This window comes from Trachurus trachurus (genome assembly GCF_905171665.1).
Source record: "Trachurus trachurus genome assembly, chromosome: 5".
NCBI lineage: Eukaryota > Metazoa > Chordata > Actinopteri > Carangiformes > Carangidae > Trachurus > Trachurus trachurus.
In genome coordinates, this window is record NC_139896.1 from 33,075,088 (window position 1) to 33,087,193 (window position 12,106).

At 41.1% G+C, this 12,106-nt stretch overlaps 1 protein-coding gene across 4 annotated transcripts in view; it reads left to right on the top strand.

Moving 5' to 3' along the window:
• Window positions 1–12,106, top strand: part of gnas (GNAS complex locus) — a 38,915-nt gene that overhangs the window by 22,928 nt on the left and 3,881 nt on the right. For 2 of the 4 annotated variants that reach the window (XM_083972100.1, XM_083972102.1), the window contains 6 exons: window positions 8,314–8,368; window positions 9,282–9,355; window positions 9,549–9,607; window positions 9,908–10,028; window positions 11,200–11,330; window positions 11,673–11,752. In XM_083972100.1, coding sequence (XP_083828226.1) covers window positions 8,314–8,368; window positions 9,282–9,355; window positions 9,549–9,607; window positions 9,908–10,028; window positions 11,200–11,330; window positions 11,673–11,752 — 520 coding nt within the window. The remainder of the gene's footprint in view (window positions 1–8,313; window positions 8,369–9,281; window positions 9,356–9,548; window positions 9,608–9,907; window positions 10,029–11,199; window positions 11,331–11,672; window positions 11,753–12,106) is intronic. The other 2 variants (XM_083972101.1, XM_083972103.1) reach the window with 1 other exon arrangement.

A 12,106-nucleotide genomic window follows, 5' to 3' on the forward strand; every position in this document is an offset into this window, starting at 1 on the left:
TTTCAAACATTTCCCCTGGGGATTAATAATCGGTCATATATTGATAGATACTTGAAATATTTTGTGTTTCAATGAGTAATGTAATTATATTTTGACTATATTTGATTTTACACATTCATAGTGTTGTGAAATGAATTAATGCATTTATAATCGTGATAATCGTAGCGCCGTGATTATTTCTCTGACAATAATCGCACCAAGAAAATGTCTAATGGTGACATCCCTAGTGTAGTAGAGCTCTGTCCCTGAAGTATGAGTGTGCAGGACCGGCCCCTGGCATAAACATGCGGTTGTTTAGGGCCACAGCCGTTAGGTGGGGGGCCACATGATCAGAAAGGTACCGGGGTTCATTCAAGTCATTTAAACATCCTGAGGTCTGCATGTTCACGCTACAAGCTTTATATGTAATTTGAAGTCAATATTCAGCTTCTTTTATCTCACATTTGAGACATTTGGTGAAAATAGAACGGCAGAATGACAACATTTGTGCTCAAAAAGCAATTTCATTTTAGACTTGTTTTCTACACTTCTATATTACTGTATTCATATCCTATTTCAAGCACCAAAACAGTTCATTCTCATGACTGAAGGAGTGTTTTCACAAGGGATTTGACATTTTTCAAAAAGCAGACCTCAAATTTCCAGCATTTGGCCTAAATTATTTCTTTATACAGTGTTCTAGGACAAATTGGCCTCAGTGTGCTTACAACGGAGGTTCTAATATTTAGACATAAAACACTTGAGTATTGTTACATCTGCAAGTATCTTAAAAAGATCAATTTAAGAAAATATGTAAAAGTCGAGAAAATGGCCTCAAACCTCAGAGGGCATAAACACGTCTGTATTCAGTTTTAACCAGTGATTTGGTGTTTGCGCTTTGAGTGCAGGGCCACAAACAAAAATCTTGTTTAGGGCCACCAAAATCCTAGGGCCGGCCCTGTGAGTGTGAACATGAGAGGAGCGACGTGACGACGGCACGTCTCCATCCCTCCTGTTTGCGTTACGTGTCGCTCCAGCTGTGATACTGCAGCCGGCGTGTTTATTATCTGTCGATTCTTTGAAATCTTGTCCCTGCGATAATGTGCCGTCATGTGCCGGAGTCCCCCTGATTTACTTCTCCGGCATCCTCCTCTTCCTCTCTCTCTCTCTCTCTCTCTCGCTCCCTCTATGATGTGTAGTGGTGTTTCAGCAGGGACAGAAAATGGCTGGGATGGAGTCTGAGTCATCGCGAGGAGTGAGGGAGTGAGGGGAAGAGAGAGAGAGAGAGAGAGAGAGAGAGAGGGGGGAGAAGAAGAAGGGATGGGCAAAGACAAACTGGCTATTTTTGGTGGTGGTGGTGGTGGTGGTGGGGGGGGGGGGGGGGTGTAGTGTAATATCTTATTGTGGTGTTATTCTCAGTATGTTCTAAAAGCGTGTGTGTGTGTGTGTGTGTGTGTGTGTGTGTGTGTGTGTGTGTGTGTGGTGTGACTCAGGTACTTTCAGTCAGGCTCATCTGTCTTTAGGAAACTTCTGTGCTGCTGTCGTCTGACTGGACTGTGATGGTCTTTCTGCCGTGTGACTGAGCCGCTCCCAGTTCAGCTGCTGTTCCACACCACTGTTCCCAGTACCAGCTGTACTCTCCTTCTTTTTCTCTTTTGTTCCTTCTCTCCTTTCTGTCTCTGCTGATCTGTTCGTTCTTTCTTTTTTTCTTTCTTTCTTTCTTTCTTTCTTTCTTTCTTTCTTTCTTTCTTTCTTTCTTTCTTTCTTTCTTTCTTTTTTCAATCGTAATCTCTACATGTTACATTTATTTTTTTGTCTGTTGCTTTTTGACTTTTCTTTTCTTTGGTTAATTCATCTGTTCTCAATTTGTCTTCTTTTCTAAATTATTTCTTTTCCATATGTGCATATTCCTCCTTCTATGTTCTATCTTTACTTTTTGTCTTTCTGTCTGCTCTTTATTTATTTCTCTTTCCGTATTTTCTGAGTTGTCGACTTTGTTCTGTTCCTTATTTTTTGTTTCTTTTCTGTCTTTTTCCTTTTGTTTTGTGTCTCTCTTGCTTCTATCTTTCTGACTTTTCTTTCATTAAATTGTTGGTTCTTAATTTGTGTATTTTTTTTTCTTTTGTTCATTTTTAACGTCTTTAATTTGTTCTTTGTTCCCTTTTCTGTCTGTCGTGCTTGTCTCTCTAACCCACTCCATTCCCTGCATTTCTCTCCCTCTGTCTCTCTCTCTCTCCCCCTGTCTTCTGTCGTTCTTTCTTTCTCTCCTCTCTTCTCTGTCGTTCTCTCTTCCTTTCTTTTCTCCTTTCTCTCCCTGTCTGTCTCTCCCTCTCTCTGGCCTCACTCCAGTCACACAAGATTTGGAGCCGATTGTCTATTTATAGCGCCTGTGGTTCTGTCGCCATGACAACCAAGCTGGAGGCCAGGGCGCCAGGGAGCTATTTTTGGAGCAGCGCTGTAATGTCAGACACAGCCTTCTCTCTCTTTTCTTTCCTCCTCTTTCTCTCTCTCCTTCTCTCCCTGTGTGTGAATGTGCAGTGTGTGTGTGTGTGTGTGTGTTTGATTAAGGATCGGCTGGTGAAGCTTTTGGTTTGGTCGGCTCGCCCTGTGAACGTGCAGAGGAGCAGTAATCAGTCTGCTCGGCGGGCCCTGCACCATCTTTTCCCCCTTTTTGAGGAAGCGCCAAGACCATTTTCTGATCTGACTCGTTGCTCGTGAAGCTGCAGCTTTTCTCTCACGCACAGATTGATTTCAGTTTCCTGAAACGACAAAGCAAAGTGGTGTAAAAGTCTCTGTTTGCTCCCAGTTTGCCTGTAAAACTGGACGTTGCTTTGAATTTTAATTTTTGCAATGTGGCTCATTTTATGCAATTCAATTTATTGAAACTCACTTTTTTTTTTTACATGCATGTTTTGTGACACCTTCTTTACAAGCGTCTTGAAAATGAAACAAACCTTTAATTAAACTCCATGTTAAGCACCTTTAGCCTACTGCATAAATAATACCAGTAGTTTTATTAATAGAAAACCATTCTTAATTTAAATTAGTAATTATTGACAAATAAGGTGGAACCTATTTTCTTTTCCTATTTGTAAACACTCTGATCTGTTCCCTAAGTTTATTTATGTAACATGAACAAATGTATTTGTATTTTCATTTACATTTTGCTAACTCATTAGCCGACGCTTTTATGTACAAGTGAGGGACGTTGCTAAAGCGTGGCCAGTTTTACTAAGAGTTTAACAGAAATACAAAATGAGTTTTCTTTGTTAATAAACAAGGCTTGGTTTCATTGTATCCCCTTCGTGTGAACGCACAAATAAAACATGGGAATAAATGGCTTGTTTGACTGTAGAAAACCTGGTGGACGTGAGTGAACTCGGACAGATGTGGAAAGAGGCTCTTTCTGGGGGGACGTGATCCTGCTGTCCAGCGTGTGTGTGTGTGTGTGTGTGTGTGTGTGTGTGTGTGTGTGTGTGTGTGTGTGTGTGTGTGTGTATCACACAGCTGATCAGCAGAGCTACTCAGATTCAGGGCAAAGGTCCTTAGATGTTGTTTGTGTCACATTTAACTCATAAACGCTAATCGCTCTTTTCATGTCAAAAGAACATCGCTGAAAAAACAAACGCCGTTGGGTTTGTCGTCACAGTAAATTGTTGAACGGTAACAGGCTGTTTTTAATTTATCCACACAAGGTTAATTCGAAATCATAAATTCAAAATGTAAGCAGATATGTTAAGGTCAGCAAGCTGGGAACCTGTGCGGTTTATATGTTTTCTCAATATTTTAATGCTTTTTTTTTGTTTTCTCAGTAAAACGAAGCTAAATAGTTCCACATATTTCCCAGTCCAGCTGTAAAGTGTGTAGCTCAGAGTAGCCTAATTCTGTGCTGAGCTGAAGTTGTATACTCGCTCATAATCTAGTTAATCCTTTGTCCTAATGCTGCCACTTTAACAAGATGAATGCATTATGTGCGTATTATCAGCTTTGTTGGGCCGGTACACGGCTGTTGATGCTGCAGCCTCTTAATGTTCCTCCCTGCACGTGAAGATCTCAGTTCAACTTAACACAAACATGTCTGTGTGTGTGTGTGCGCCTGTTGACAATTTCTTCTTTCTGTCTTGATTTTTATACCGTAAATGCAAAAAGGGGGAAAGGTGTGTGTGTGTGGGGGGGGGGGTCCTATGTTCATATCAGCCTCATGTGAGAAGGAGCTCTAGTGATCATAGGAAGTAGTGAAAGACAAAAGTAGTTTTCAAAACATCCTTCAGGTTTTTGTTCTTTCTGTTTTTTTGTTTTTTTTTAATTTTTAGAAATAGTCGAGCTTTATGTGTTTCTTTTTAAATTCCCCCAAAGTAAAAAAAAAAAGCAGTTTATAAATAAACAATTAAACAAAGAAATAAATTAATAGATCATTAAAAAAAAATTAAAAATACGTATTATGGGTGACTTTTTTAAGATTATTTCCACATCTCCCTCACAATTGTTGAACAAGCAGACCGAAGTTAAATGCAACAAAAAGGTTTAAAAAAAGAAGCACTTTATCTTTTTGTGTAAATACTGGGTTATTTTCAATCACCAGACAAGTGTCCTGTGTGTATTTCCAGAGTTTAAATCAGCCCGTCTGCTACCCCAGAATAACCCTGACAGGTTATACATAACACCGCAGACCTCTCTGTTACTGGGGCAGCCACTATTATTTAGTTCAACTTACTAGGCACGGTTATTATTGGCACTTCTCCTATTAATAGAGAGAACTGCTAAAAATTGAGCAGTGTGCTTGTCCTGGGCGTGTCGATGCCTCGGCCCAGAGCTGGAGATCAACAAGAGTTTGGCCTCAGCAGATGTCGGTGGCAGGCATGTGTCACCGTCAAGAGCTGCAGCTTTTAGATTCTAGCAAACCCTGTTTTTTTTTTGGTTTTTTTAAATGTTTTTCTGGAGCTGAGTGTGAGGATGTTGTGGGAGGATGAAGTCGGACTCTCGCAGGGTCTGAGCTGTGGACAGGGAGGGCAGAGAGAGGCAGCGTGGCTGAGGGCCCTGGGTGTGTGGTGTGGGGACAGCTCAGCCGCTCGGCCCCTGCAGAGGGCCCATGGTACCGGGCTGGTCGGCTGCTGTTACCCCTGGTACATTTTTGTCCACCTCTCACACTTTCCCAACTCCCCACCGTCAAATGAAAGGTCACTGGGGCCTGGTTTTTGGCAAGGAGGTGTATCTTTGGGGAAACTCTGGATGTCCCGAATTTCAGAATGAAAGTCCATTTTTTTGGACCCGTAATGCATTTTAACCACATCCATGACCCTTCAAGAAGTGGACAAAAATGTCCACCTCCGCCTATGGGGTTTTTAATGTAACTTAACTAACTAAACTAACAGATATCACCATGAAACTTCCCAAGTTTATTACTCGCATTGAGACAAATATTTTTTTGTATTACAAGTTTTGTCAAATTTTATGTTTAAATATGTAAATGAGGCAATATCTAATGAAATATGCGCTAATTTCCAGAACCGAAATCTGAACAATGGATAAAGCCCCTTTCAAAATTCTTGTTTTATTTTGTTGACATATTATAGTCAGAAGTTTTCACCGAGGGGATTTTGGATATCTCGTTTTATCACTAAAATACTGTCACCAGCCATAAACCCCATAGAAATGTTGTGTTTTTGCAGCAAAAACAACTGGCCAGGAAGGGGTTAAAAACTTTGAAACTCATGTCAAAAATGATTTTCATGTTTAGCGTCCAGGGGTCATGGATGTGGTACAAATTGAAGGATCATCCGAGGGTTGCCTCCGTGTGTGTGTGTGTGAGATATGCACTTGAGTTTCTTTGTTCCCCAAACTGTTTCTCTCTCTCCCTTCCTCTCTGACTCTGTGTCTTTTCCCTCCCTCCCTCCCTCCGTCCGTCCGTCCATCCGTCCACTACTGTACCTCCTGCAGACCCAGCCCCCTGTTCCTCTCAGTGTGTTACCTGCAGCTCTCCTGTCACATTTCACCCCTGCCTGCCACATTCCTAGTTATCTCAGAGGAGGTTACATACCTTTGCTCGGAGAGGCAGCTGCTATAGCGAGCGTCTCGTCTCTCCGGGTTGTCAGAAGAATGGCGGGCGGGCGATCAGTCACAAACCGCCGGGCCGTGCAGGTATCAAACCCGTACCTTTTTGTCGCACCAAACGTCACCCTAAAACACTGGTCTTTCCCTGGAAAATGAGGACAAGTGAGAAGCCGGTGCATCTCGTCCCACCATCACCTGTTAGCACTTTACCATGTGAGCAGCCACGCCATTCATTAAACATGTGGCTGTAGGTTTGTGAATTAGCACCTATTGATTATATTCAATGAAAATGTACAACTTCTTTTCTAATTTTTATTTCTCAGAGGGCAACACCTCCACTACTACTACGAGCCTTTCATCAAAATCAAACAGGCCAGTCAAACCACAGAGTCATTTTGTCTTTACTCTGTTTTAATCATTTTTGATCTGGCACTTGTTATATACTACGAGTGATTTTATCAATGGTTTTTACATTTTCAGTTCAGAAATGCAGATATTAAAACAAAAATAAAAAAGCAATTAAATATGAATTATCACAATCCCAGTATCTGTAGATTTCCTTTCTGTGGCAAATGCTGGGTTACTGTTTGAAATTATTTGAACTAACTGAATTAAGATGAGTTTGAATTTATTGTGCAATATACGATAGTAACGCACCTGAGGCAAAAGCACTGGCTTTGTCTATGCAAATCCTTATTGACCGCAGCAAATCATCGATTGGATGAGTCAAACGATGTTAACTTGCCAAACGTTCTGGTCGATCCTCATGAGTTAGTGAACTTTGTCGTCTGCTGCTACTCAAAAAGTGTATGTTTCTTACCGACTGTGTAGTTGCTGTCATCTGCTAATCGCTTAAAAACCGGAGGAATTGTTGTGGGAAAACCTGCAGTGCTCTGGACCTGATGGATGCTACATGGCTACAAGGACAATTATGATAGTTGCCGCTGTGACTTAAAGGGACATTGTGTAACTTCTCCTGTTATCTATTCATGAAAATCGATGATTTGCATTCACGTGCAGTCGGGCAGACGGCTGTCGGTAACAAACCAGATGTAATTTTAGTCACAGAAGTCGCCATGACAACATATTGTCACGTGTATTACATAGAGGCTTGTTTATGCCGTTACGTGCAGCGGCTGTCGTCCGTCTGCCCAATTTCACGTGAATGCAGCATGAAAAATACGATTGAGTTGCTTGCGATATACAACCGCAACGCTAGATGGGAGTAATTCCTACACAATGTACCTTTAGAGATAACCACCAAAATTCCTCCCCATGTAGCACCACTCCCCCCCACCCCCCACCCCCCTCCCTGTTGTTCCTACATCATGTTTCGACTATACATTGAAAGTACTGGCAGAGGACTGCTGGGACGTTTAAACCTCTGTCTCCTGTGTGTGTGTGTGTGAGTAAGGCCCATCCTGCAGCTCACATTTGCTCTGTGTTTGCATGCTTAGCAACACACAGCCTGAGACACACACACACACACACACACACACACACACACACACACACACACACACACACACACACACACACACACACACACACACACGAGAAATGATATCGGTAGTTTCCTGGATTGATGCTCCTGCTGCAAAAGTATCCGTAGTCACTTTCTGGCCGGCTGCTATATGAGCGCTGACTTGTTGCAGGCAGCACACGGCCAGCAGCCGGTAACGCAGATACAGTCATGGTGAAAAAAAAAATCAAGGCCACTCGCACACCTTGAAGAGCAGCTTTAATGTAGGACCAAAAGAAATGAACATGCATCTGTGTAGGAGCTCTGCACCGTAGGCCTGCGGACCCATCCATGCTTCAAACACACTGCCACAGCTCACAGATGCACACACACACACACACACACACCTCTCCTCCTGTGCAAGTACTACTACAGCAGCTCCATTGACGAGGCTTCTCCCGGTCTGACAGAGCAAACGGCTGCTGGTGACTCAGACTGGCTGCCTCAGATCTCACCGTGAATTCAAACGCACGCCCCCTGGTGGCCGTTGAGGCGCTGCCGTCCTCCATTTCTCTCGCTTTCACTACTGTACTGCTGCTGCTGCTCTGTCTGTGTGTGTGTGTGTGTGTGTTGTGTTTTCACCATGAACATCAACACGGCGTTGTACTGTAGTTGAGCCGGTGTGGCGGCCTTGTTGTTTACAAAACTCTGGGAAATAAAAAAAACAAGAAATATACTTGCTAGTGTGGATTTACTCTACATGACTGTTTTGTTGTGTTGAGATCTAACCACCTGTGTTTTTCTGCTCTTTTTTTTTGCAGCTTCTTAGACAGGATTGATGTGGTCAGGCAGAATGACTACACACCCACCGATCAGGTGAGATGTTCAATGCAAACACTCCATTAAAAAAATCATCTGGCTTCATTTTTTTTATTAAGATGGACAGAAAAAGATTCATTAATTTTCTAAGCAAAAAACCTGAACCTTCAGTTTCCAGCATCATAAACTGTTGGGTTTTGACCTGAAGGTTGTAGAAGACATCACATTAGCCTCTTGATAATTGCATTGTCATTTTACAGAGTTTTTAAACAATAGTTCAATTAATTGAAGAAGAAAAAAAACACCCTCCTATGTGAAACTCACAACCATACAATAAATAGATTTAAACACACTGCAATTGTAAGCAGATAGATCTGTGTGTTTACTAATGTATCTGCCAATATGGGCTCATCTAAGTGTAGGCTGATTAGATACATGCCTTCACAAGAGAGGTCATTTATACATCATATCATAATGTACTGTCTTCTTTTAACATATATATAGATAGATGATTGCCAAGTACTTAGATAAAGTGGTAAAGTAATTAGCTAATGCTGCTATGTGCTGATTATTGTCTCCCTTCACGCTGCTCCTTCCTCGATGATAAATAGTCAGAAAATGGTGAAAAATGCTCATCACCGTTTTGCTAATGCCAAAAATGATGTTTTGTGATTCATTGTTGTATTATTCAGATTATACTAACACGAAACAGAAAAGCTGCAAATGAGCAGTATTTGGTGTAGTTGTCTATTTATATAATATAAAAACCTTTATATTCAACTTGATGCAAGTATCTTGTTAATATCAGATCTTGAATTTCTTTATTTTCATCATTAACATGTTTGGTTTGAAGATGAACAGTTTTAATTTTCAAGTTTTGATTTATTGAGTCACATTTAATTTACTGTATGTTGTGTTTTCTTAACTTCCACTCACCTGTTGCTCCTCCTGTTTTTTTTTTTTTTTCCAGGACCTATTGAGATGCAGAGTACTGACATCTGGGATCTTTGAGACAAGATTTCAAATAGACAAAGTCAATTTCCAGTTAAGACATCATTTTATTCACTTGCTGTAAGATAAACTGTCCACATGACACGTAACATCCTAATAAATGATGGTAGTTCACTGCGGATCATAATAAACCTTAAACCTCATGTATTCATATATGTTTTCTCCCAGAAATGAACCTTCCATTAGAGTGAGACATCCTTGTTTCTTTCCCTCCTCTTTCTCACAGTATGTTCGATGTTGGAGGTCAGAGGGATGAGCGTAGGAAATGGATCCAGTGTTTTAACGGTAGGATGTTTAATTGTTGTGTTATTGTATGGATGAAACTGAGAAGTAGCTGGTAGTTGTGATTTTTCATCAGGTTTTACTTCCAATTCTGTGTAATGTATGATCATTTCTTAATGTTAGGGGTTTTTTGTCCACTAATTGCTATCTTAAACTCTGTATATATGTGTGTGTGTGTGTGTGTGTGTGTGTGTGTGTGTGTGTGTGTGTGTGTGTGTGTGTGTGTGTGTGTGTGTGTGTGTGTGTGTGTGTGTGTGTGTGTGTGTGTGTGTGTGTGTGTGTGTGTGTGTGTGTGTGACCCAGATGTGACAGCCATCATCTTTGTGGTGGCGAGCAGCAGCTACAACATGGTGATCAGAGAAGACAATCAGACCAACAGACTACAGGAAGCCCTCAACCTTTTCAAGAACATCTGGAACAACAGGTCAGCCTCCTGACATACACACATTCAGAGTCTTTGTCTCCGTTTCTGATTGGATAATGATCAAACATCAAACACATGGCACTTTTTTCCCCTTCATACAAACATTAAAGGGATAGTTCAACATTTTGGCAAACTGGCCCATTGCCATAATCGCTATAGTCATAGCAGTAGGTTCGTTACCTTTAATTGTCGGTGCAAGCTATTTTTAGAACGGCGGAGCAGAGCGGCAGGCCGCTCAGGGCTATGCTATGGAGGCTAATGGGATTTCTTGGTTTCCCTCATCAAACTCATCAAATACACAATCCAACAACTCCAAAACACTCTGGTGGACAAGTTGTGACCTGCACATTCACCACGCTATGAGATAATAACGGAACGTTACGAGACGGAGTTGTTTTAGAGGTAAATTCATGCAAAACCGCTGATGCACGTTGTGTTCAGGGACAGTTTTTCAGCAAACAGACTCTGTATTTACCCTGTATTTACCTCGAAAACGGCTCCGTTTCGTAACGTTCTGTTATTATCTCATAGCGTGGTGATTGTGCAGGTCACAACTTGTCCACGAAAGCATTTTGGAGTTTTGAGATTTTTTATTTGATGAGTTTGATGAGGGAAACTAAGAAATCCCATTAGCCTCCATAGCGTAGCTCTGAGCAGCTCGCGGCTCTGCTCCGCCGTTCTAAAAATAGCTTACACCGACAATTAAAGCTCCTACTGCTATGACTATAGGGATTATGGCAATGGGCCAATTTGCCAAAATGTTTAACTATCCCTTTAAACCAGCAACACATGAACATGTGCTCGTGCAAAAGGCACATGTGCAGGGAGGTTAGCACCAGCTGCTTTTGTGGTAAATGTGATCTTTGCTGTGAACTGTGTCAATGTAGAAACGGATGCAAATACAGTATGTTAGTGGTGTCTGTTTGTTTTCTTTCCCACACTGACAAATGTCTCTTCAGCATTCATTATCACTGTTTACAAAAAAAAAACAAGTTGCTTTTCTGATGTCAGTGTAACACAACATGAGCACAGCTATGACCGCTATATAGACAAAGCTTATATTTAATGTCCCACTTATATTCAGCTATCCTGTTACATGTGTTGTTGTTTTTTTTTTGCTGCTAAAAGAAGAAAATCTGGCACTGAACCCGTTCTTCATTTCCCTCCACAGGTGGCTACGGACAATTTCGGTAATCCTCTTCCTGAACAAACAGGACCTGCTCGCTGAGAAGGTTTTGGCAGGGAAATCTAAAATCGAAGAGTATTTCCCGGAGTTTGCACGCTACACCACACCTGATGATGGTAAGAGAGGCACTGATGTCTATTTGTGGGACATACGGTACATAACACACATGTTACACACTTGTACAGTAATCTTAAAGGATAATTCTGGTTTGACCTACATTGCTATAGCTTTCATGTGTAATAACAGATGATTACAGTCATATGGGTTATGTTTTAGATAATCACCTTATTTACGACTTGCCGGATTGTTCGACCACACGTGTTTCCTTTTGTTTCTTGTATTGCCTCTGTTTTCCACAAGTTAGTTACTATTATTATAAACGGTGCTGCCGGATGTATTAATGACATCTAGGCAATAAAAGTGATTTGTATATGACCAGATTTCTCCTTGTCCAACAGCAATACCAGAGCCAGGTGAGGATCCCCGTGTCACAAGGGCAAAGTACTTCATTCGGGATGAGTTTCTGGTACGTACAAGGGTCAGTTTCTTAATTTAACTGAATTTCATAATCTTATAATTATGTTTGCTTAGCCTGGGGGTGTCAAACGTGCGGCCCCCAGGCCAATATCGGCCCGCCAGAGGGTTCTATCTGGCCTGCAGGATGAATTTGCTATGTGTGGAAATTACATAGAAGACAGGAGAGGCATAATATTGTTGAAATTGCACTTATTTTTTCAAGAAATTTCAGGTTTATCATTATATAGTAATGTACATATACATAATATAGTTCATTACCTATAAACATCTTAATAACATTCTTGTGCTTCTTTGCACTAAAAACAAAAGGACATTTTTTGAGTTCTTATTATTTATAGGTTATTATGATATTATA